Here is a 26444-nt window from a genome sequence, read left to right on the forward strand (position 1 = left end):
GCTATAAACGCATCGGGTGTAATTTGACATGAACTGCTCTATCAATAAAGTAACGAAATAGGTTCCATCATCCACATTTTGAAACTGTCTGCTAGCACTGGCAACGGGAGTTGCTAATTAAGTCGGGTAGATGACATTGTACGAAAACACGTGAGACCATACATGTCTACCATTCACACAGAACTACTTTATTGGTATAATATGAAGACAAAGTCATTGACATGTCACCATCACAAAACTTTTTATTACCCTGCCTGTGTGTCTATAGACAAAAACGTACACCTCATTTTTAGAACGCGACAAATGATAAGCTGCGATCTCGATACATCGAAAAGTTTTCCATCACACATAAGCTGTATATATAGTCGGTCAGTTCAAATTCGGGTAACTAAAACTGCGCAGGACAAGATTGAAATATACATTCAAAATCCAGCAAGTTTTCTCAAGACGCCACGTTGTATCTTCCCGGTTGCAGATACGGGGATTGCGAAGACGAACTCCACCTTTCTCAAAAGCTTGCAATCCAAAATTTGTTCTAAATTGTATTCATGCGTGAAAGATGCCGAAATACCCTGATTAACAATAGACCGGAGACTAACCGCTCAAGTTTTGACGCATGCTTTCGGCCGACACACTGTGATCACTTGGGACGATGAATGCGATCGGTACTTCGCCGTGTATTTCGTCAGGTATGCCAACCACTCCGACGTCAGTGACGTGAGGGTGTTTACCGATAGCCACCTCCAGCTCAGACGGAGATATCAGATCGACTTTTCCACTCTGTAGATTGAATTAATATTAGGAAAAATGCGGTTTCGGGTTGTAATACGGTTCTCGTTACAGCGTGGTTGTGTATAACATGAAAATGCATATAGGGGGCATATGTTTAACATGCGACTCGTTTTCAAACATGTATGGGAGATGTGGTACCGATGGATCACTAGGACCGAAAATACTTTGAAAATTCTCTGAACAGCTTCTTTGAGGTACAGAACTTCAATATACAATTGAATAGCATATTCATATTAAAATGAACCCGAATATTTTCGGCTGACACTCGTCAGGGGTAATCGTCAGCAACTAGTAGAGAATTCGAAAGAACAGCGTATATCAACAATCGTAGCACAAAATATGACGTCACCAGCACGAAATGTCGAATACGAGAGCGTTCAATGTACTATTTTTAGATGATACACGAACTCTTTTTGTTGACACAGCCTTGGCTGGTGTATTTTGATAAAAGTCGACTCCAAGGCGCACAAATGAAAGTGTGAGCGACCCTTTCCGAGTATGCGAAATCTGTCGTCTCGATAATTTTTCGCACAGGCGGGATTATCCAACAAGTGTTTGCCAATTGCAGAATTTATGGCCTTTGATTGGTCCGCATCAATCTTGAGCGGGTGAGTTAAGGGTGAGCTTTTCATCGAGCGTGTTCTAATGAATCTAGGGACATGCTGATTTATGCGTTCCTGCAAGCGCTTTGACGTTCTTCCCACGTAGCCACAATCACAGTGGCACTTAAATTCATAAACTACATTGCTTTGCTGAAGTGCGGGTAGCACGTCTTTACGTGTTGCGGGGAGCAGTTGCGTTGTCGTGAAAATCACGTTGGTCTTCACTGTGTCGTAACACTTATTGACCGCTGAAATCAATTGCTTTTCAAAGCGGGTGGAAATAGGCCCTATCCAAGGTAGATGGATGTAAACATCTTTGGTTGTTCGTTCGGTAGGCTCTGTTGACTTTTCTGCATTGAAATGTGTTACTTTCCTCTCTATGCCACGGTTGATGACATGTTCAGGGTAACCGTTATCAAGTAAGATTTTCCGGATATTGTCAAGTTCTGAGTTCAGTTTATTACCCGAACATATCATCAACGCTCTATGCACGAGGGTGCCTATGAGGTTGATTTTTCTGCGGCTAGGACTAAATGAGTTCCAACGAAGGTATTGGCCAGTGAATGTCGGTTTCCGGAAGATTGATGTTTCAAATTTATTGGTATCATGTTTTTCGACTAAAACGTCCAAAAATGACAATGAGTTATTTCGTTCTTTTTCAATTGTGAATAACAGAGCCGGGTGAAGCGAGTTTAAGTGAATGAGAAATTGATCACAGTCTATCTCATTTCTGAAAATGACAAAAGTATCGTCTACATAACGTCGGTACAACACCGGTTTGACGGACACACGCTGGGTGAGAAGCTCGACCTCATAAAATCCAACGAAAATGTTAGCCAAAGTAGGTCCCAAGGGAGATCCCATCGATATGCCGTCTATTTGTTTATAGATAACATCGTTAAAGCTAAATTCAACAGAACATGTAGCTGCCTGTAAAAGTTCAACAAAAACTTTTCGCGGCATTGATGGTGGTGCTAGCTTACCGCCGTAAAGCGCGTTCGCACAAATATCGATAGTCTCTTGCAGCGGAACGTTTGTAAAGAGACTAGAGATATCAAATGAGCTCAAGAACACTTCTGAATCCGGCAGGTTCAGGTTTCGCATCTCACTGGCGAAAGTGAACGAATCACGAACACATTCGGTGCCGTACAGTTCGCGAACAGGTTCCAAGATGCCGATAAGCCATTTTGCCAGTTGATGTTGAGCAGACCCGATCATGGACAGTATCGGTCTCATGGGCACGTTTTCTTTGTGAGTTTTTGGTAGTCCATACATGCGTGGTCTTTGCGATCCCGTTGGTCTGATTGAGCTATATATTTCCGCAGTCAAGACACCGTTTTTCTTCAACGCCAGCAGTCGGCGTACCAGTCGTGTTTCAATTTTGGCTGTGTTATCGAATTCAGAAACCGAACCAAGCGAGATAAATTTGGTTTCGTCATGCAATATTGATTCCATTTTCGAAATGTAGTCAGCTTTGTTTAGAATGACAACCCCGGATCCCTTGTCTGGTTTAGTGATATGAATTTCAGTGTTGGAGCGTAATGCTTTGATAGCGAGGAAACACTCCTTGTTCATCAAAAAATCGGCCTTGTCGATGGGGCACCCGCAATACGAATGTGCCAAATCTGATAACCGAGCTTTAAGAGCAGGTATATCCTCGTCTGATTTCGGTTCATGGTGATCTAATTGGCCGATCAGAACTTCAAATTCTGCAAATACCTCCTCACTCTTGATGGCGGTCGGCGGTAGGCAAAAGTTGAGCCCATGGGATAAAACGAATTGTTCAGTCGGAGTGAGCTCGTGATCTGATAGGTTTACGATGTTCCTTTTACTGGGACTTGCGTTACTACCAAATCGCTGGCTGACCAAGCGGTTGATACTACGTTCGTTCTTTGTTAAATTCTGCTTTTCTTTGATAGTGTCTATCGATGCCAAATATCGGCAGAAGCGAATCAAGTCGAAAAATGACAGGATACTGCGCACTTCCTTCTGCAGTGATCGACAAACACGGCGAAGGGTGGTGACCAGCTTCTCGTTCTTCCCAATCTCATCATATAAAAACGCGCGCTCCATTGTAGGATTGAGGCGGGCGCGAGACTTTTCTATCCTGCTTTTGATAAATGCTGGCAACGTCTTTTTTGCGATACAAGCCTTCAAAAAGGCTGTTGTTGATACTGCAGTTCTTAATCTTCCCCTAGTCTTTATCAGCTGGTTTAGGATACGCAACTGACCTTCACTGTACCGCTTACGGAAATATTTGAACAGCTTCTTTGAGGTACAGAACTTCAATATACAATTGAATAGCATATTCATATTAAAATGAACCCGAATATTTTCGGCTGACACTCGTCAGGGGTAATCGTCAGCAACTAGTAGAGAATTCGAAAGAACAGCGTATATCAACAATCGTAGCACAAAATATGACGTCACCAGCACGAAATGTCGAATACGAGAGCGTTCAATGTACTATTTTTAGATGATACACGAACTCTTTTTGTTGACACAGCCTTGGCTGGTGTATTTTGATAAAAGTCGACTCCAAGGCGCACAAATGAAAGTGTGAGCGACCCTTTCCGAGTATGCGAAATCTGTCGTCTCGATAATTTTTCGCACAGGCGGGATTATCCAACAAGTGTTTGCCAATTGCAGAATTTATGGCCTTTGATTGGTCCGCATCAATCTTGAGCGGGTGAGTTAAGGGTGAGCTTTTCATCGAGCGTGTTCTAATGAATCTAGGGACATGCTGATTTATGCGTTCCTGCAAGCGCTTTGACGTTCTTCCCACGTAGCCACAATCACAGTGGCACTTAAATTCATAAACTACATTGCTTTGCTGAAGTGCGGGTAGCACGTCTTTACGTGTTGCGGGGAGCAGTTGCGTTGTCGTGAAAATCACGTTGGTCTTCACTGTGTCGTAACACTTATTGACCGCTGAAATCAATTGCTTTTCAAAGCGGGTGGAAATAGGCCCTATCCAAGGTAGATGGATGTAAACATCTTTGGTTGTTCGTTCGGTAGGCTCTGTTGACTTTTCTGCATTGAAATGTGTTACTTTCCTCTCTATGCCACGGTTGATGACATGTTCAGGGTAACCGTTATCAAGTAAGATTTTCCGGATATTGTCAAGTTCTGAGTTCAGTTTATTACCCGAACATATCATCAACGCTCTATGCACGAGGGTGCCTATGAGGTTGATTTTTCTGCGGCTAGGACTAAATGAGTTCCAACGAAGGTATTGGCCAGTGAATGTCGGTTTCCGGAAGATTGATGTTTCAAATTTATTGGTATCATGTTTTTCGACTAAAACGTCCAAAAATGACAATGAGTTATTTCGTTCTTTTTCAATTGTGAATAACAGAGCCGGGTGAAGCGAGTTTAAGTGAATGAGAAATTGATCACAGTCTATCTCATTTCTGAAAATGACAAAAGTATCGTCTACATAACGTCGGTACAACACCGGTTTGACGGACACACGCTGGGTGAGAAGCTCGACCTCATAAAATCCAACGAAAATGTTAGCCAAAGTAGGTCCCAAGGGAGATCCCATCGATATGCCGTCTATTTGTTTATAGATAACATCGTTAAAGCTAAATTCAACAGAACATGTAGCTGCCTGTAAAAGTTCAACAAAAACTTTTCGCGGCATTGATGGTGGTGCTAGCTTACCGCCGTAAAGCGCGTTCGCACAAATATCGATAGTCTCTTGCAGCGGAACGTTTGTAAAGAGACTAGAGATATCAAATGAGCTCAAGAACACTTCTGAATCCGGCAGGTTCAGGTTTCGCATCTCACTGGCGAAAGTGAACGAATCACGAACACATTCGGTGCCGTACAGTTCGCGAACAGGTTCCAAGATGCCGATAAGCCATTTTGCCAGTTGATGTTGAGCAGACCCGATCATGGACAGTATCGGTCTCATGGGCACGTTTTCTTTGTGAGTTTTTGGTAGTCCATACATGCGTGGTCTTTGCGATCCCATTGGTCTGATTGAGCTATATATTTCCGCAGTCAAGACACCGTTTTTCTTCAACGCCAGCAGTCGGCGTACCAGTCGTGTTTCAATTTTGGCTGTGTTATCGAATTCAGAAACCGAACCAAGCGAGATAAATTTGGTTTCGTCATGCAATATTGATTCCATTTTCGAAATGTAGTCAGCTTTGTTTAGAATGACAACCCCGGATCCCTTGTCTGGTTTAGTGATATGAATTTCAGTGTTGGAGCGTAATGCTTTGATAGCGAGGAAACACTCCTTGTTCATCAAAAAATCGGCCTTGTCGATGGGGCACCCGCAATACGAATGTGCCAAATCTGATAACCGAGCTTTAAGAGCAGGTATATCCTCGTCTGATTTCGGTTCATGGTGATCTAATTGGCCGATCAGAACTTCAAATTCTGCAAATACCTCCTCACTCTTGATGGCGGTCGGCGGTAGGCAAAAGTTGAGCCCATGGGCACCGAATGTGTTCGTGATTCGTTCACTTTCGCCAGTGAGATGCGAAACCTGAACCTGCCGGATTCAGAAGTGTTCTTGAGCTCATTTGATATCTCTAGTCTCTTTACAAACGTTCCGCTGCAAGAGACTATCGATATTTGTGCGAACGCGCTTTACGGCGGTAAGCTAGCACCACCATCAATGCCGCGAAAAGTTTTTGTTGAACTTTTACAGGCAGCTACATGTTCTGTTGAATTTAGCTTTAACGATGTTATCTATAAACAAATAGACGGCATATCGATGGGATCTCCCTTGGGACCTACTTTGGCTAACATTTTCGTTGGATTTTATGAGGTCGAGCTTCTCACCCAGCGTGTGTCCGTCAAACCGGTGTTGTACCGACGTTATGTAGACGATACTTTTGTCATTTTCAGAAATGAGATAGACTGTGATCAATTTCTCATTCACTTAAACTCGCTTCACCCGGCTCTGTTATTCACAATTGAAAAAGAACGAAATAACTCATTGTCATTTTTGGACGTTTTAGTCGAAAAACATGATACCAATAAATTTGAAACATCAATCTTCCGGAAACCGACATTCACTGGCCAATACCTTCGTTGGAACTCATTTAGTCCTAGCCGCAGAAAAATCAACCTCATAGGCACCCTCGTGCATAGAGCGTTGATGATATGTTCGGGTAATAAACTGAACTCAGAACTTGACAATATCCGGAAAATCTTACTTGATAACGGTTACCCTGAACATGTCATCAACCGTGGCATAGAGAGGAAAGTAACACATTTCAATGCAGAAAAGTCAACAGAGCCTACCGAACGAACAACCAAAGATGTTTACATCCATCTACCTTGGATAGGGCCTATTTCCACCCGCTTTGAAAAGCAATTGATTTCAGCGGTCAATAAGTGTTACGACACAGTGAAGACCAACGTGATTTTCACGACAACGCAACTGCTCCCCGCAACACGTAAAGACGTGCTACCCGCACTTCAGCAAAGCAATGTAGTTTATGAATTTAAGTGCCACTGTGATTGTGGCTACGTGGGAAGAACGTCAAAGCGCTTGCAGGAACGCATAAATCAGCATGTCCCTAGATTCATTAGAACACGCTCGATGAAAAGCTCACCCTTAACTCACCCGCTCAAGATTGATGCGGACCAATCAAAGGCCATAAATTCTGCAATTGGCAAACACTTGTTGGATAATCCCGCCTGTGCGAAAAATTATCGAGACGACAGATTTCGCATACTCGGAAAGGGTCGCTCACACTTTCATTTGTGCGCCTTGGAGTCGACTTTTATCAAAATACACCAGCCAAGGCTGTGTCAACAAAAAGAGTTCGTGTATCATCTAAAAATAGTACATTGAACGCTCTCGTATTCGACATTTCGTGCTGGTGACGTCATATTTTGTGCTACGATTGTTGATATACGCTGTTCTTTCGAATTCTCTACTAGTTGCTGACGATTACCCCTGACGAGTGTCAGCCGAAAATATTCGGGTTCATTTTAATATGAATATGCTATTCAATTGTATATTGAAGTTCTGTACCTCAAAGAAGCTGTTCAAATATTTCCGTAAGCGGTACAGTGAAGGTCAGTTGCGTATCCTAAACCAGCTGATAAAGACTAGGGGAAGATTAAGAACTGCAGTATCAACAACAGCCTTTTTGAAGGCTTGTATCGCAAAAAAGACGTTGCCAGCATTTATCAAAAGCAGGATAGAAAAGTCTCGCGCCCGCCTCAATCCTACAATGGAGCGCGCGTTTTTATATGATGAGATTGGGAAGAACGAGAAGCTGGTCACCACCCTTCGCCGTGTTTGTCGATCACTGCAGAAGGAAGTGCGCAGTATCCTGTCATTTTTCGACTTGATTCGCTTCTGCCGATATTTGGCATCGATAGACACTATCAAAGAAAAGCAGAATTTAACAAAGAACGAACGTAGTATCAACCGCTTGGTCAGCCAGCGATTTGGTAGTAACGCAAGTCCCAGTAAAAGGAACATCGTAAACCTATCAGATCACGAGCTCACTCCGACTGAACAATTCGTTTTATCCCATGGGCTCAACTTTTGCCTACCGCCGACCGCCATCAAGAGTGAGGAGGTATTTGCAGAATTTGAAGTTCTGATCGGCCAATTAGATCACCATGAACCGAAATCAGACGAGGATATACCTGCTCTTAAAGCTCGGTTATCAGATTTGGCACATTCGTATTGCGGGTGCCCCATCGACAAGGCCGATTTTTTGATGAACAAGGAGTGTTTCCTCGCTATCAAAGCATTACGCTCCAACACTGAAATTCATATCACTAAACCAGACAAGGGATCCGGGGTTGTCATTCTAAACAAAGCTGACTACATTTCGAAAATGGAATCAATATTGCATGACGAAACCAAATTTATCTCGCTTGGTTCGGTTTCTGAATTCGATAACACAGCCAAAATTGAAACACGACTGGTACGCCGACTGCTGGCGTTGAAGAAAAACGGTGTCTTGACTGCGGAAATATATAGCTCAATCAGACCAACGGGATCGCAAAGACCACGCATGTATGGACTACCAAAAACTCACAAAGAAAACGTGCCCATGAGACCGATACTGTCCATGATCGGGTCTGCTCAACATCAACTGGCAAAATGGCTTATCGGCATCTTGGAACCTGTTCGCGAACTGTACGGCACCGAATGTGTTCGTGATTCGTTCACTTTCGCCAGTGAGATGCGAAACCTGAACCTGCCGGATTCAGAAGTGTTCTTGAGCTCATTTGATATCTCTAGTCTCTTTACAAACGTTCCGCTGCAAGAGACTATCGATATTTGTGCGAACGCGCTTTACGGCGGTAAGCTAGCACCACCATCAATGCCGCGAAAAGTTTTTGTTGAACTTTTACAGGCAGCTACATGTTCTGTTGAATTTAGCTTTAACGATGTTATCTATAAACAAATAGACGGCATATCGATGGGATCTCCCTTGGGACCTACTTTGGCTAACATTTTCGTTGGATTTTATGAGGTCGAGCTTCTCACCCAGCGTGTGTCCGTCAAACCGGTGTTGTACCGACGTTATGTAGACGATACTTTTGTCATTTTCAGAAATGAGATAGACTGTGATCAATTTCTCATTCACTTAAACTCGCTTCACCCGGCTCTGTTATTCACAATTGAAAAAGAACGAAATAACTCATTGTCATTTTTGGACGTTTTAGTCGAAAAACATGATACCAATAAATTTGAAACATCAATCTTCCGGAAACCGACATTCACTGGCCAATACCTTCGTTGGAACTCATTTAGTCCTAGCCGCAGAAAAATCAACCTCATAGGCACCCTCGTGCATAGAGCGTTGATGATATGTTCGGGTAATAAACTGAACTCAGAACTTGACAATATCCGGAAAATCTTACTTGATAACGGTTACCCTGAACATGTCATCAACCGTGGCATAGAGAGGAAAGTAACACATTTCAATGCAGAAAAGTCAACAGAGCCTACCGAACGAACAACCAAAGATGTTTACATCCATCTACCTTGGATAGGGCCTATTTCCACCCGCTTTGAAAAGCAATTGATTTCAGCGGTCAATAAGTGTTACGACACAGTGAAGACCAACGTGATTTTCACGACAACGCAACTGCTCCCCGCAACACGTAAAGACGTGCTACCCGCACTTCAGCAAAGCAATGTAGTTTATGAATTTAAGTGCCACTGTGATTGTGGCTACGTGGGAAGAACGTCAAAGCGCTTGCAGGAACGCATAAATCAGCATGTCCCTAGATTCATTAGAACACGCTCGATGAAAAGCTCACCCTTAACTCACCCGCTCAAGATTGATGCGGACCAATCAAAGGCCATAAATTCTGCAATTGGCAAACACTTGTTGGATAATCCCGCCTGTGCGAAAAATTATCGAGACGACAGATTTCGCATACTCGGAAAGGGTCGCTCACACTTTCATTTGTGCGCCTTGGAGTCGACTTTTATCAAAATACACCAGCCAAGGCTGTGTCAACAAAAAGAGTTCGTGTATCATCTAAAAATAGTACATTGAACGCTCTCGTATTCGACATTTCGTGCTGGTGACGTCATATTTTGTGCTACGATTGTTGATATACGCTGTTCTTTCGAATTCTCTACTAGTTGCTGACGATTACCCCTGACGAGTGTCAGCCGAAAATATTCGGGTTCATTTTAATATGAATATGCTATTCAATTGAAAATTCTCTATGATAATTCCATGATTACACTCCGTGAACTTGTCTACAATTGCATGCTGGCAAAATCTTTCCTTACATACAAAAAAATTCGAAGTGCGCGAGCTATGGGGTCTCACAAATGTTTTTTGTTTTGGGGGTGTAAACTAAATTTAGATCGACATATGCATTTTTCCTTGTCACCTTCAACACGAACAAACCAGCAATCATTTTTATTGTGAAGTGTAGGGCTCGTGTCAGGCTATTTAATGGCACCTATTATTTTTTTCAGTACTTTCCTTGAGTGGAATTTTTTTCGATTCATGTATAAAATTCGTAGGGTGGGGACCGATGATACAATAGCCAAATCAAGCAAAATAATCAAGCATACTAATCATGAAACAAATGAAACTTGCCTACGTACAGAAAATCTTTATGTAATAATTGCATATGATGTTTTATCGCTATAACGAGGTATTTGGAAGTCACACTGTCGATTTTCGGGCAATATGTATGTTCCCTCAAATTTATAAGTCCGAGCCTAAATCGAAACGTGATTTTATGACAACATTTGAGTTAATATATATACTTTTTCTTGACGGTTGCCATCAAACATCTTTCTTCGGCTTGCTATAGCTTAGATTATAATACTGAGCAAGAAAAGTTGTTACATCTGAGTTTTTTTGGGTATATGTGTCATAGGTCCCCGGGTCGTGTGCCATTGACCCACCGGGTGGAGACAGATGACACGTTCGAGCAACAAATTTTGAACGTCCATAAATATTTTTCGAAAAGACGGATTTTCATGTATATGTGCGCGATAGGTAGAGCTTGTATCAAAGTGCTGAGCCAGCAAAAGATCTGCTGTTTTCGGCTGAACATTTTGGGGCCAGCGATCATTTTCCAATTTTTGATCCATCGGTACCACATCTCCCCTATTTAGTTTTTATGCTTTAGCTATGATATATGAATGATAATATGTGAATGATGACATTCATAATTACGATATTTGGCTCATTTGAATGCGTCTGAACGACATAGAATGCTCGAGAATTATTGTGTATACTCTACGCCAGACCTAGGCAAACTGCGGACCGCACGCCAAATGCGGCCCGCAAAAAGCTGCTTGGAATTTTGAACATGAAACCTAATTTTTAATAGTAATGCGTGTACTAACACTATACACTGAACATGAAAATGCGCTTACTTTGAAGCATGTTACGTGAGTGCCGAGCCTATACATATGTCGTATGCGTGGGCCTAATAATCCATATTCAAAATGAAGTAAAACATAGTTAGGTATACGCGGTAACAAATATAGTCACAAGTCCAATTCTGACTGCCCCGCAAAAATATCCTTGGAATTTAGACCATAAATGCATTTACTAATGTCAATGCGTGGATATTACAGGATATATAAACGTAACCGGATGGGCGTCTACTTTGAAGTCAAGTATATTTAGGTACCGTGATTGAGTAACCTACGAACGTCGTATGCGTAATCCAGGTTCACAATGAAGCCAATTTAGCAAAGTATACCGTAACAATTGAAATTACTAGTCACTGTTTCCATATTCATGTTCAAATCTTGTTTGTTGCCTTGAATGTTACATATATTTGTGCCTTAGCGGTAAGCTTCGTAAAGGCCAGTGGTGGCACTCCTCGTGTTTTTACACTAGATTTAGTGTATTTCGACTTGGTCTATTGTTCTAGTGTATTTTTATCAAAATTCTGCAAATCTAGTGTTTTTCATAAAAAATACATTTAAATGAAGATGTTATTTGATGTGCTTTACATTATATATACTTTAAGGAATAATAATCATTATCCGTCTACACTTGCTAATTTAGCAAAAGAACAAACTCCATACGTAAATTGCCTTGCTGTCGCTCATCATTTCTATCACTGGCAGGGTGAAGATCCTAGCCTGAGACCCATTTTTAAGTCCGAAAAGGTAGCCGATGACAGAAGCGAATATGATAACTGGCCGAAATTGCCTGGGCCTAATCATGAATGATTGCATATTCCGTGCAGCCCTGGGATATACACTCAGTTATATATCCCTGGTGTTGTCAAGGATGTAAATGTCTTGGGGTACACTATTTGAATTGAAAAATGGTGTGACGTCATAACGCTAAAGTCAAATTTTGCATGGACATTCTTGCTTGCCTATAGTGATTTGGCTTCGTTGTTTTTTAATTTTTTTAATGTCACTGTGTAGTTTTCTTTGGTCCTTTGACTGCGGAAAAGCCGGAAAACCAATCATTGATATGTGAGGGCATGACACTCACACCAATTTTTATATCCCTCAATTGGATTGGATCGAATGAAATGGATATTATTTATATTCGCTAGAATCTGTTTTAGTTTAATTTGTTATGGGGAAATAAATAATTATCAATATTGTCTGATAAAGATTGCAGAAACGTGATGAAATTGTTATTTTTTGAGTCTTCTCGAAACTTCTTTGGTGGTAATGCATCCCCCTCATATTTTATGATTTATGCAATAGATTTGCCCTACATTTCAAAACTAGTGTATTTGTTGTCGATCTAGTGTTGAGTAGTAGTAGATCTGTAGTTGGCAAATATAGTGTTTTGTCACGAACTTCGAGTGGCAACATTGGTAAAGACTCAGTAATTCTATATGTAGGCTCTACATCCTGGTCAGTTAACTACATACTATTATAGATTGAAATCTATCATTGCATTACCACCTGTTGTGTGGGTTTATACTTGATTATCTCTTTCAAGCGATCTACTATGAAAAGTTGTCCATCTTTGGTCACGTAACCGATATCACCGGTTCTGAACCAGCCATCTTGGTCAAAGGAGCTGGTGTTTGCTGCTGGATTCTTGAGGTATCCTTTAGTAACCTGTGAAGGGATACAGAAAATATTGTTGGTGACGTTTCCGATCACATAAAACATCCATAGCATATATACGCCTATACTTATATATTCAGAAAAGGTCAGGTCAGGTCAGGTCAGGTCTTTCTACTTTATAAAATCTGAAATGCAAAGGTATATCTAATTTGTTTAATGCCTTCAAGTAGAAGTGGAACTAGTGGAAAAGCATATTGAATAAGTAGGCAAAGTCTACTTAAGTACTTCGAAAAGTAGGAGTAGTTCGTTACGGAATATTTTTTCTGTTGTGTTACAGACTTCTATCGAAAATATATACCTGCGCACTTGTAACACAGATTTCACCGTTCGACCCAGGTTCACACTCTTCCCCACTCGCCACATCTGAAATCTAGGTAACAGAGCATAATATCGTTAAAACTAATCAATTGATTACACGCAGACACATCACCGTACCTTAATTTGGATTCCAGGTCGGATTTTCCCAGCGGACACTGGAGGATCATTCTCTGATATCATGGTTAGGGTCATCGAATCCACTTCGGTCATACCATATTCTGTAATGGGTCGTATGTATCTGTAATATTCAACTGCAAATTCACGAATAGACAAGCTAAACTCTGATCTCCTTCATCGAGTTGGATATTAACATTTATCATGCGCGACTGAGCAATAGGGCTCTTCAAAAATGACTTTTTTTCTCAAATCGTACTTGCTACTTGATAAAATTGTTAGGTTACGTATTTTAAGCCTACACACAAAATTTGGTTCAATTCCAGCCAGTAACCGCTTTGCTACAGGAGAAGAAAGTTTCTATTTATTATATAAAAATAAATAATAAAAAATTTGAAAATTTTCTGTTCACCCCATGAAAGTATTAGGCTGTCTATAGAAACGATGCTCATTTTTTTATTTTTTTTATTTTTAGGGGTAACCGGGAGGAACCGCAGTAAACCTCCACCCCGTTACGCTTGTGGCAGCCCCATGGCACTACACCATGTTACTATTGCCACAAGCGCCTTAATAGGTCACTCTTGAGTCCAAAGTACCCAAGAGCTCCCAGTTAGGTTGCTTCTGGTTGCTATTTTCCCTTCAAAGTTTCTTCACCTGTTGGTACTAACAGCTGTCACAAGCAGGCTTTGGCTGGGGGCGTCTGCGGAGGCTTGTCCCGCCGCCACCATACTTGTGACTGGGATACTGGCCCGTCAAGCGGACACAGATCCCGGGGTCGGAATATGAAGGCCCAAGGCCATACTCTTCTTGGGTGTGAGAGTGATTGGAAGTATCGGTTGTACCGCTAGGGTTTCGCACCGCCCAGCGTCCAGTAAGGCGATGCTTACCTTAATACAACCAAGTACTCCAATACTCCAAATACTCCAGCAGAACTATAATAAATAAACAAAGAATCGGTCACCGTAAGTACTATTTTATTCAAATCCAAATTTTTCGACGGCAATAACTCCGCTTCCACTGGTTGGAATTGAACCAAATTTGGTGAGCATTGTTTCTATAGGCAGCCTAACACTTTCATGGGGTGAACAGTAAATTTTCAAATTTTTTATTATTTATTTTTATATAATAAATAGAAACTTTCTTCTCCTGTAGCAAAGCGGTTACTGGCTGGAATTGAACCAAATTTTGTGTGTAGGCTCAAATTAGGTAACCTAACAATTTCATCAAGTAGCCAGTACGATTTGAGAAAAAAAAGTCATTTTTGAAGAGCCCTACTGAGCAACCATGAGAGAGTATTTTTGCCTTCTCAAAATCGTAGCGTTACCACAGCTCAAATCTGCGCATGTCGATTTTACCAGTTTTACTTCAGAGAGGCCCTTCGCAACGCAATGCGTGCTTTCTAAAGGGAGTGAAACCGCTCACCAGCGGCTGTTCGTCTGGGATACAGTCATAGTCAATTGAATCACAGACCTCGGGTATGCAAGAGCAGAGATGTGACCACCGAGCTACGTCAGCTCAGTGGAATCGTGAATTATACTATACCTAATATCAAAGTACATTTGAATTCCTTCGTTACTTTACGAATGAGGTCAGGTGCGTGAACTGCTCCACCGCTAAATATCCATTTCAAAGACGACAAGTCATACACGTGACGCTCCTTTGCCTCTAACATCTGTCGCAGATCCGAAGCTACCGATGGTATTGTAGTTATCTGCAGAAAACCTTCATTCATGGATATGTTACACCGCGTATATGTCAGGATTTCTGGGGTTCGCGAGAGTAAATTTTTGCACCAGTGCTATCGCCACATGTAATATATGCTGAATTTACTGCAACGGAAAGTTGTTTCGTGCCTCGTGCTTCACGCAATCCTCTGTAGAACGTTTGTGCATATCCGAGTCCAATGTGTTGCGTAGAATAGCCAAAAGTACGGTCATCTTCAATCTTCATCGGAGTTCACGAAATAACGACGTGATTCAACAAAGTAATTGCTAATAATAGACTCGGCCGAAGATAACACGCGAAACCCCATGAATAGTCTTAACCAATGTTCCCTCTAAGCTGCGCACGTGCGCAAATGCGCAGTGCTGACACGGTCTCTGCGCACAGAAAATCTAAGTTGCCACAAAAAATCCGAAGTGATGACCTTTTTTTTAGTCGTTACGCACTGCTCTCCATGGGCCTGCGCAGTAAATTGTTGAGTATGCGCAGACTCGTCCAAAAGTAGAGGGAACATTGGTTCTAACCTGAACAGGACTTGATTATATTGTAACATTGCGTGACCCAAATTTTAGAGGACACAACCTACATCAGTTCCACCGGTAATAAAATTGTATGAGCCAAGACAAGAGAGTAATTTATGCAAGTATTAACATGATCGACGTAAGTCATTCAATTTCACGCTTTTCGCGACTAAAGAACTAATGCTTAGTGATATTAAATAACATTTACTGATTGCTTTTATGGTGCGTAGCAGTGTTGGGATCAAGTCACTACCTTCGAGTCACAAAACATCAGGAGTCATTGCACATTTTGACTCGAGTCAAGTCAAGTGAATCGATTTTTGGAGGCGACTCGAGTCAAGTCAGGTCAAGTCACGAGTCAAGTCAAGTCAAATTGAATTTTCGAAGTATGAGTGATGATGCAAAGTCATTAAACTTTGCCAACTGGGTGAATGATTAATCATTCAATTAATCATTAAGTCAAATAACGAACATAAAGTTTAATATATATACAAAAAGGCGTTGTATCGCTCACGCACACGTAGAACTGCTAGTAAAATTATGGAGTAACTGTATAGTGTATAGCTATAGCTATTAGCTGGACCGTGGGCATAACAGTATGCCACAATTGGAAACTGGCGACATTTCAGCATGTGGGTAAAATTTGGGGTCAAGGCTGGGTATGGTTGAGACTGAGGATTACGTTAGGGTTAGGTTTGGGATTAGGATGTATAAAAGTTTTGATTACGGGTTAGGGTAAGTTATGGGGCTGTGAAACCACATGCCAAAGTGACGCATGCTAAAGAGTGTTGCATGCTGATCCGTAGTTTTTCATTGTGTCGCATGCTCATTGGGCTACCCTATTACCCACATGCTACATTCTGTCATTATCAGCCAAAATAGAGGATCGAATACAAAGCCTCTATAAGTTGATACAAATTGATATGGTACAATGCACTACCCATACACTTCCGTGAGAACATGAACGCATAAACAATATTCGTTCGATTTAAATTAAACAAGAGGGTTGGTAAATGTGACCACTGCGCAATGTAAGCACTGGACCATCAAGAAACAATGAGATACGTTGCTACTAGATGAATCTACTATTGCTACGACAACGTAGGCTGTGATCGTTTCGTTTGTGGTCAATATATTTGTGATGTAACAATCGAGGATCAGTGAAACGTACAATGACTTGTTGTTCTTACATGTGACAACGGCGAATCACGAGCAATCCGAACATACACAAGATAAAATGATTTGGTCGACATCGTTTACTTGATGACTTGAAATTGACTCGTAAATTTAGCTTCGAGTCACGAGTCAATCCACATTTCTGAAGCGCCGAGTCAAGTCATGACAAGTCATTTTTGCAAAGTGACTACTGTCAAGTCAACAGAGATGAGCATGGATTAGGATTACGTTTTGAAAAAACAGGATTTGTGAAATTTTGACGGATTTGGATTGGATTTGGATTAGACATATTTTTCGGAACGGATTAGGATTTGGATTGGATTTACCTGTTTTCTGGGAGATTGAAATGTCGTGTGGCGAATGGCGACAAACTTTATTCAGATCAGTTATTAATGTACTTATGGTTACTAACTTATCTTGAATCAAGTGAATCGTTGGTTGTGAAAGAAAATTTTCGAATCCCTTCACTGTATAAATTAGTATTTTTTCTGAATTTCCAGTTGGAATCGGATTCGGATTGGACATGGACTTGAATATGAAAAAGTTATGGATTAGGATTTGGACTTGGATTTGAAGGTTCGGATTGGGATTGGATTAGGACATAGAAATTTCAAATCCGCTCATCTCTGCAAGTCAAGTCGTACGATTAGGTTGACTCAAGACAACCCAACACTGGTGCGTAGCCAATGGAAACAAAAAAAAGAGTTTTTTTTCGTTTGCCGTATAGCGGGAGCGGGCAACTTCTCCAGTCGGCGGGTCGGATATAGGAAAATTAAGTACTCGGCAGGCCGGATTGCTGAATCGATACATTATTCGCTCATTTATCCACATATACTCGGGAATAAATCGTATTTAATGAATGTATTTTAACGACTGCAATGTCACTTTGAAGCCATCTATCGCCGATAATGACAACAACAATGTGGATTTGAGAAAAGCATTGTCACACAGGCGCCGCCATGTCTGCTTCTCTCTGATCAATTAACACACGGTGCAATCCAATCAATTCATTGGGGTTGAGTACATGGTAAATGCCGATATAATGCAAGTCTTCTCGCTTCGACGAACTTACGCGCAAGCTACTCTCGCACGCTGCGCACACACGTATATAATAACATACAGTCACTAAAATTTGACATTTAAGCAAGTAGTGGGGAATCTCGGCAGGCTGGGGCCGCGGGCCACATTATTATGTAAGACGGGAAACTGTCCGCGGGCTGGACAAAATCCCGTCGCGGGCCGGATCTGGCCCGCTGGCCGCATGTTGCCTGTCCCTGCCATATAGGCTACCTATATATGCATGCTGCATGGAAAAAAACTTGGTGACCGGGCTAAATAATTGAGGCAGAGTCAGTAAATTAGTCAAAGTAAGCGGTATATCGAACGTGATACATGCGTCCTCAAGGAATGTCCGTAGAAAGTCATATTTTTACCAATGCAACAGTATATGGCCTACTGATTCGGGATCGGGAGTTATATGTACAACATGGTTAAATTGCAACTGACATCATAACATTCATGCTCACCTGATAATTCTCAATCATCTTTAGCATCTTAGGTACTTGACAGTCGCAATCTAAAATGACTTTGGCCCCAATTCTCAGACCGGATAATGCAACTCCGAATCCATCAATGTGGTACATGGGCCGGTTACAATAAATGGTGTGCCGGCCCTCCGTCGGGGGAAATCTGTAATTTCAGAAGTTCAGAAAGTATCGAATCCTGTTAAGGGAAATGTTGCAATACCAAAGTATGGTATACGGTATATTGTCGAGGATAGCTTTGTACCAAATTCAGAATTACTAACTTACATCCCAAGAATTGCCGAGGCAACGTAGTTTCTATGAGTCATCATAGCACATTTCGGAAGTCCAGTAGTTCCGCTTGAATAAGGTGCAGTCGCAAGGTCATTCTCTGGGTCAATATCCACCACTTGCAACGATTCTATAACAAACAAGAAAATACAATGAAATCGCTTGTACTTACGATTGTTAGAAATAACAGTCTTGTGGATCTACCAATATTACCTGAATTTCCGTCCTTCAATATTTGATCCACCGTGAGAAATGTTGAGCTTCGGCCAATCACAAATATTTCCTTGTGAAAGAGTTTCGAGTTCATACAAGTAGGACCAGGACCGTAACTGCTGCACCCCAGACCCTAATTGGGAGGGGGGAACTCGAACGAGGCCCAAAATTATTTCGCTAATGAACATAAATTAAAGAGTATTTTCATGAAAATTTATGCAACTTTATTCAAGCTTTTTTTTTGGGCCACGCGTGATTTAATGTTGCCGAATATCTTGATTCTTGGGTACCCTTCCCTCGAGAAAGTAATACGCGTTATTTTTCGAAATGGGCATTTCTGCGTCGGCCATCACCGCGCCAACACATATGAAGTTTTAAGCCATGTAACATGCGACTCCGAGAAATGTCCCAGTACGATCGATAGCGAGGCAACATTCGCCAAAAAGGACTGCCCTTACGCTGACCGAAAACTTCGATACACCGACACATATATGTTTAATTGTCCATATGCGCTCAAATGGCTGGCGGCGAATGCTCCTACCCTGGCAATATGAACCCCACAAGAAAAATGTCATCCCGCAGAGAAACAATATTTGCCAGTGAAGAAATACCAATTTGAAATCGTGTGCGTTTTGTAGTATAATACGTTAGGGCGGTTTCAATATATTTTCATATAGCAGACAGGAGGTCTCGAAATAACATTATGTTACGAAGTCATTATACCAACGGACCCTCCCAAATATGTTTAAATATTATTTACGGGCCATACATTTTCCAATACAACACCTTACTCAGCTTTACCGGTAAGTCAGATTAATTGGGCAGGGCTAGGATAAAAAAATACAGCAATATATACCCAGCTAGCACGCCCACTTGGTATCCAGGTGGAATTTAAGTGGTTAGGTGGGATGAATGATCGGAATGGGTTAGTAACATGTAACCAGCACCGTAACTGCCGCACCCCAAACCCCCCAATTGGGGGGGGCCCGAGCTCGAAGGGGGCCCAAAATTATTTCGTGAATTAGAATAAATCATAAAGTTTTTTTTTTAATTTATGCAATTTTTTCAATTTTTTTTCGCGCTGCGCGCGAATTCCAGATGCCATTTATATTTATTACTGGGTATTGGGCCATTACCGCACCACGACCCACCAAGACATACAATCAAGTTTTAGGCCATATAACATGAGACTCCAAGAAGCGTGCCAGAACGATCGGCAGCGAGAAAACCTTTGCCGAAAAGGACTATGCCGTTATGCTGACCGAAGACTTCGCTATATATACAAAATACATATAGGCTTAATTGTCCATAGGCGCCTAAATGACTGGCGCCGAATGTTCCCGTCTTGGCAATCTGAACCTAACAAGACAAATACCATCCCGCTGAGAAAAAATTTACGCCAGTGAAGAAATACCAATTTGAAATCGTGTGCGTCTTTCCGTTTAGTACGTTCATGCGATTCTATATTTTTTGATTTAGCAGACTGGAAGTCACGAAATAACATCATGTAACGAAGTCATATCAACGGGTCCGCCCGCCCGAAGATGTTTAATTATTATTTACGGGCCCTCCCGTCGTCAAGACACTTCACTCATCTCTACCGGTAAATCTAATTACGTGAGTAGAGAGAACAAGAAAGTGATAGCAATATATATGCAATTGCCGATCTGATTGACCGATTTTATCATAAATTACCGAAAATTTTCGCGCCTCGCGCTGGCTCACTATACCGTACGGTACAGCTGATTGCGTGAAAAACGCGAACAACGTGGTTGGGGGGGGGGGTCGTTTTACCATCCTATGGGAGCCCAAGACCCAAGTTTTTAGGTTCCCTGACGAGGTGGTGTTTCGTTCCTGCCAACGGGTATACGCCCGAAGATGTTTAATTATTATTGAGTGGTCCTACCTCTTCGAACACAAGTCACTCAGCTCTACCGGCAAATCTGATTACGTGAGCAGAGAGAAGATAAAAATTGATAACAATATATATGCAATTCCAGATCATAGTGACCGATTCAATCATGAATTCTAGAAATTTTTTGCGCTTCGCGCGCTTAGGCGACAAAAGCTGACTCAATAATCCCCCCCCCCAATGTAGATGATAAATATCCATAAACAGGGTAAAGCCTGAGGGGGGTCTGGGGGGCGAAGCCCCCCAGAAGTTAGGTCTATCACCCTATGGGGGGCCCAAGACCAACGTTTTGGGGGGGGGCCTGACGAAGTGCTGTTACGGCCCTGCATGTAACCCACATCGAAACCAAGCGGGATTTCCATCCATAACGATGCGTGGTTATACCATACCAATCCCAGGTAGATTGCAATAAGTCTCTTCTAATTGTACCTATCAATTTGAACTCGGGGGAGTTTTACTTGTTGAGTTTTTGATATCAAATCATCTTGAAACATGAGAAATCCACTTATGGAGGAGCTCAGATTTCCCATATATCACCCACACAGGAATCAACCTTATTTTCCATCAATGTTATTTGGTTTATTTCATCGAATAATAAAGGTGGTTCCATATGTAGTAAAGTTTTCTAGCTATTATGCTATCCCTGTTGGTTGCTCGAACCTCGAACATTAAAACCCCTACCATGCTTTACTTCGTCAATGTGATTTGAACTATTTAAAATTGACCGTTTGTCACACTGCAGTAAACTTAAATTTCCGTTGCTAGAGTACTCAATTCCTCACAGCGTGCGGTATAATTTTTTTGCGTAGATCCCATTACCATTATCCCTTATCTGTATCTATTATTTTTAACTCAGGATTAATTTTACTCGTAAAATTTCTGTGATCAAATAATTGGAACTTGTTATTTTCGTCAATGAAGATTGGTCGACTTTTCATACGGCTCCCACATGTGACCGAGTAGTTTTCCGAAATAGATGCCTCTATTATATTTTCCTACAGCAAGGTTTGTTCATCTATATAGTAAAGTCATTATAATCGGTTTCCGATTTATTCATTTGCGATGCTGGTCGCTGGGACATTTCCAAATTGAATTCCACCACCATATGAATTGAATTCGGGTACTGGTGACGATAAGCGCCTAAGAATCGGGCGGCCTCGGTTCGACTCCCGTTGGAGGTTTGTCCGGGCTCCTCTTCTTGCGACAAGAGACCCGAGAATGACTCGACGAAAGAATGCACTCACAAGTTATGGAAAGCGCTAGCAAGGGCCGTGGCCTCGAAAATGATCAACGTCGAGAGTAACTGTGACGGCGGGCACTCTAAGCCGAGGTAGATGTCAGTCTAAAAGACGGCAACTGCGCGTCGGTCGGGATCCTCCTATCTGTTCATGACATCGCTTTGTATCTTATCGCATTGTACATTGTGTGTGTCTTGTTCTGTTGAAAATATAACTCAACGATTACACTTAAACAGTGATGATGGCCTCACTCACCCACCGTGAAGGTTATATTATACACTCAGATTACCGTATATATTTTTTGGTTTGAGTGAGTGTTGGTAGCAGGTATGTACTGTACAGTATACAATGTTAAAGATAACTAACGTGTAGGGTTTACCTAACATCCCCTTAGCACGTGTCTACATCAAATTCTCGGCCCACATACACTGTCACTGCCACAAGGACCGGGGTCGTAATATTGTCTTCTCTATCAGCTTGGTGGGTTACCCACATGGTTCCCCAGAAAATACCTCACCTTGATACCTTGTGGTACCCAAGTAGCCGTGCTACCTAGGTATGTAATTTCCGATATTATTGACCAAATCAATCACGAGCTATAGAAATTTTAGGCGATTAAACGACATGAACCGGCTCATTTATCAGTATACCAAATTTCGCTCTCAAACAAGCGGTTAAAACGCATATCCTGTTATGGGGCTCCACCCCTCAGACGTTTGGTTTACCACCCTAATGGGGACCATAGAGCAGCGTTATCTTTTGGTGGGGGGGGGGGGCTGGCGAAGTGCTGACCTGACCTGAGTGGGCCTATCCTAGTAATAATATTCAAAAGTGCATAAAAATCTATGCTTTGTCGAGAGTGGTGTCCGTTGTTTAATATTCCATTGTGTAGCTAATTGGAACCAAAGTGGATGATATCGCTCCCCCGAGGATTTTTACAGGCAGGGGCGAAAAACACTCATGAAGTAGAAGTAGTGTTCATGCAATTCTCATTCCGTACGTGAATAAAGCCTACTTGAATACTAGGGAAAATATAAGAATAGGGCTACTGATGATCTCTTAGTCTTCAGAAGGACGATAAATACATGTTTATCCCTGTGATGTCAGGTTGGAACTAGAATGATATTCCTTGAAAGCAATGCTATAACCTTGATATACTATACTCACGCGTCGGAAGAAATAGCGACTTTTAATCCATCTGGAACTAATCCAATAAAACATACTATTGCCACCAAAACTGCTGATTGTTGCAGATTAAAATTAGAGGAGTAAAATACATAAATTTTATTTTTAATTTGACGATAATTCTGGTTTGAAATGCGGTGAATTCTAAACGAAAAGTATTGTATTATCAAACTTGATATTGATCACTTTAACGAACGAAAGTAACACACCTTACAGTACTCCAGGCTAGTAGGCCACCTATATAATTGTATAGAATTTCTGACGGATCTCGGTGGCCAATCGATTATGCTCTACATCAGGGCCGGGCAACATACGGCCCGCGGGCCGGATCCGGCCAGCGAGGGCATTCTGTCCGGCCCGCGGGCAGCTTCCCGTCTTACATGATAATGTGGCCCGCGGACGATCAGTCTGCCGAGATTCCCCACTACTTGATTACTACGTCAAATTTGAGTGACTGTATGTTAATATATTCGTGTGTGCGCACTGCGCAGCGTGCGAGAGTGGAGCTTACGGGTAAGTTCGTCGAAGCGAGAAGAGTTGCATTGTCAGCATTGACTATGTACCTAGAACCGATATTGTTTGCAGCAATCATGGTGTTGGTCGACTGCAATTGCCATTTACACCAGACCGATATTTCTTATTTTTGATTCCCTAACCACCAACTGGTAGCACGACACACGTACAGGCTTTTGCGAGACACCGCTTAATTGGTATGCCGATGAGATGGCGAGGAGGAGCCTAGAGAAACCTAAAACAGTTAGGCAGCACTTCTTGAGTCGGACTCGAACACACAACACATTGGGTTTTGTAGCTGTGGATTATACCACTACACTATCTCGCAACCTATACTCAACCCTAATGAATTGATATCTTGGTAAATTTAGGGTACCTGGCTTATCGAACAAATTAAAATCCTAATTAAGGATTGCTCCTTGTGTTGATTGATCAGAGAGAATCAGACATGGTGGTGCATGCATGACAGTCGTTCTCAAGCTGGGGGCATGAAAGCATCTGAAGGGGGCGCGAAGCCACAGTTAACTGAGAATTTTTTCGCGCTCCGCGCGATTTATCTCAAGTTCATGGTCTTTACGCTATCTATTGTCCGAATTTCATATTTGAGAATTCGCTCATCAATAGCCATAACCTTTAATACCATCCGACTATCCGTTGGGATGGTTAGCATTCTGATTCACCTCTTTAATATCTGTGATGTCACGATAAGAGGGCGCGGAATTTTTCACTATCAATATAGGGGGGCGTGTTAAAAAAAGTTGGAGAACCACATGACAATACTGTTCTCAAATACACATTTTCTTCGTCATGATCGGCGAGGAATTGCTTTAAATAACACTGCTTCGTTAAAATACTATCATTAAATACGATTTATACCATGTATAATGTGTATGTGAATAAATGGGCAAATAATCTATCGATTCAGTAATCCGGCCCGCGAAGTACTTAATTTTCTAATATCCGGCCGCCGACTGGAGAAGTTGCCCGCCCCTGCTCTACATTAATGCGTATATTGTCACGTTCAGCCGAAACATTGACGCCAGAGTTACCTCAATGCATGACATTTCCGACTTTACCGCCACCATTGTCTCCACGGTGTCTTCGTCTACGAAAACTATCCTGGGCCGAGTCACCGCGAATTGTTCAAGTATCTCGTCTAAACCCAGAAAGATAAAGAGCAATTTGAAATCTAAGGTGTTGACTTAGTATAGAAGAGGCACGTGCTACCTTTTCGATAATTCGGATTGCACGGAGTTAGCACGGCGCCGCATCCCAAAATTCCTATGGTAAGAAAAATATATTCCGTGCATCCAGACGCACATATGGAAATGAAATCTCCTTTTTTGATGCCAATGGATTGCAAATGAGCCGCGCATGTTCTTGAATGCTCGTACATATCCAAGTAGGTAATAGACAGATCATCCCGAAATGCATCGATCTGCAATGTAGTTTTGATAATAGGCCAAGAAGTCAATGAAATCTTCATAAAAATAATACAGAATCGGGACATAATCGATTTGACCACCCTATCACATATTACATACTCATTACGGGACGAAGAAAATTGCGTATTTATTTTTGTGAGCCAATTTACTTATATACACTATGTCTAACTGAACTGAATTTCACATTCCTTGTTGAATTTGGGGGATTCTGGTACTCTGTCATCATCACAATTTTCAGAATCCGTGCAAAACTGGAATTCGAATAATTACGGGTAATGTTATATCTGAGCTGTTAATGATAAATCAGGATATCGGAGGTTAAGCACGGCGCCTGTGTGCCTGACCAGTGCCTCATCTCTCCGTCACTGCACGTTTTTGAACAATAAATATAGAACTTTCAAAATTAGTCATTTATGAACATTGCTAGAAAAAATACCAATACGCATTGAAGGTTTTAATTATTTTCTTTTACTTATCCTGACGACAGGTGAGGCACTGTCTTACTCCCCCTATGCCTACACTCCAGTTCTACAGACCATTATAACACCGAAAAGCGTTCGAAATTTGCAGTAATGACGGAACTTGGAAATATTTTTCATTAAAAAAGTGGAATATTTTTGATACAAACTAATATGTAAATGTTTTCATTTCTCATTTACTCGTCATTCAATCACGAACCTGGTTTATTTTTTACAAGCCTGTCCATATTAAATCGTATTCCAATTTCAATACTATGGAAAACAGTAAATATCGTATCTTTGAAGATAGATAATGATATATGATATATAGGTAGTTCAGTAAGTTATTTCCAAATATCTCACGATTGCAATGCGCCCTCCATATGTCAGCATCTTCTCCCACATAAGCTCATGCAGTGATATATTCGGAACAGATACATCTCCACCACAAAAAGGCATTGTTACGGCGTAGGTCTACGTGCTATGTAGTCAGTAGGCCTTCAAAAGTATATTTGAATTCAGGATAATGGTTTCAGAATACCGTACTAATAGCACGTCGTCGACTATAGGGTTGTTCCGGATTGACATACTGCAAGAAATTCCTCGGGGTCCGACAGTTTTCCATGTCTTGTAATTTGCAAACATATCCGCTTTACTTCGATCCGTTTTCATCACTTACGGCAAGGTAACGAAATCGGAAAATAATAGGGATTTTCCCCTGTTGCGATTTTGCTTAACCTTCCAAATGCAGTAAATAGTAGTGCTGCTGCATTCAGTATGGAATACAGAGTCTGCTAATCCTACTATTGCGAACACCTCGAGTTCAGGGTGACACTTGTATATCGCACACTGCTTTCAAAATCCCCGGGCGTACCTTAAACCAACTATTGA

The 26444-nt window shown here is 41.6% G+C and overlaps 2 protein-coding genes across 2 annotated transcripts in view; both read right to left on the reverse strand.

Annotated features, from left to right (window-relative positions):
• LOC145440732 (WD repeat domain phosphoinositide-interacting protein 2-like) overlaps nt 1–14251 on the reverse strand; it is a 227720-nt gene extending 213469 nt beyond the window's left edge. The window contains exon 1 of the mRNA XM_080318471.1: nt 14244–14251. The gene's annotated coding sequence lies outside the window, so the exon portion shown is untranslated. The remainder of the gene's footprint in view (nt 1–14243) is intronic.
• On the reverse strand, nt 168–26088 carry LOC145440730 (uncharacterized). The gene is made up of 12 exons (XM_080318469.1): nt 25917–26088; nt 24878–25088; nt 24700–24806; nt 18803–18872; nt 18587–18719; nt 18302–18464; nt 14899–15067; nt 13360–13460; nt 13223–13294; nt 12757–12915; nt 600–780; nt 168–535 (listed from the first exon to the last, which is right to left on the reverse strand). The coding sequence occupies exons 1-12, from the start codon at nt 26010–26012 to the stop codon at nt 423–425; spliced, it is 1575 nt and encodes a 524-aa protein (XP_080174595.1). The 5' UTR covers nt 26013–26088; the 3' UTR covers nt 168–422.
• Between the last annotated feature and the right edge of the window lie 356 nt (nt 26089–26444).

This window comes from Botryllus schlosseri, chromosome 6 (assembly GCF_051294905.1).
Source record: "Botryllus schlosseri isolate E-star chromosome 6, Bs_hap1, whole genome shotgun sequence".
NCBI lineage: Eukaryota > Metazoa > Chordata > Ascidiacea > Stolidobranchia > Styelidae > Botryllus > Botryllus schlosseri.

Excerpts from the sequence above, each read along its gene's own strand:
- LOC145440730 (XM_080318469.1), bottom strand. The coding sequence starts at position 26,012 with ATGCCTTTTTGTGGTGGAGATGTATCTGTTCCGAATATATCACTGCAT. Across the intron at positions 18,720-18,802 it reads ATTGAAGGACGGAAATTCAG|AATCGTTGCAAGTGGTGGAT; the intron begins GTAATATTGGTA and ends TGTTTGTTATAG. Across the intron at positions 781-12,756 it reads AGTATAAACCCACACAACAG|AGTGGAAAAGTCGATCTGAT; the intron begins GTGGTAATGCAA and ends TTCAATCTACAG.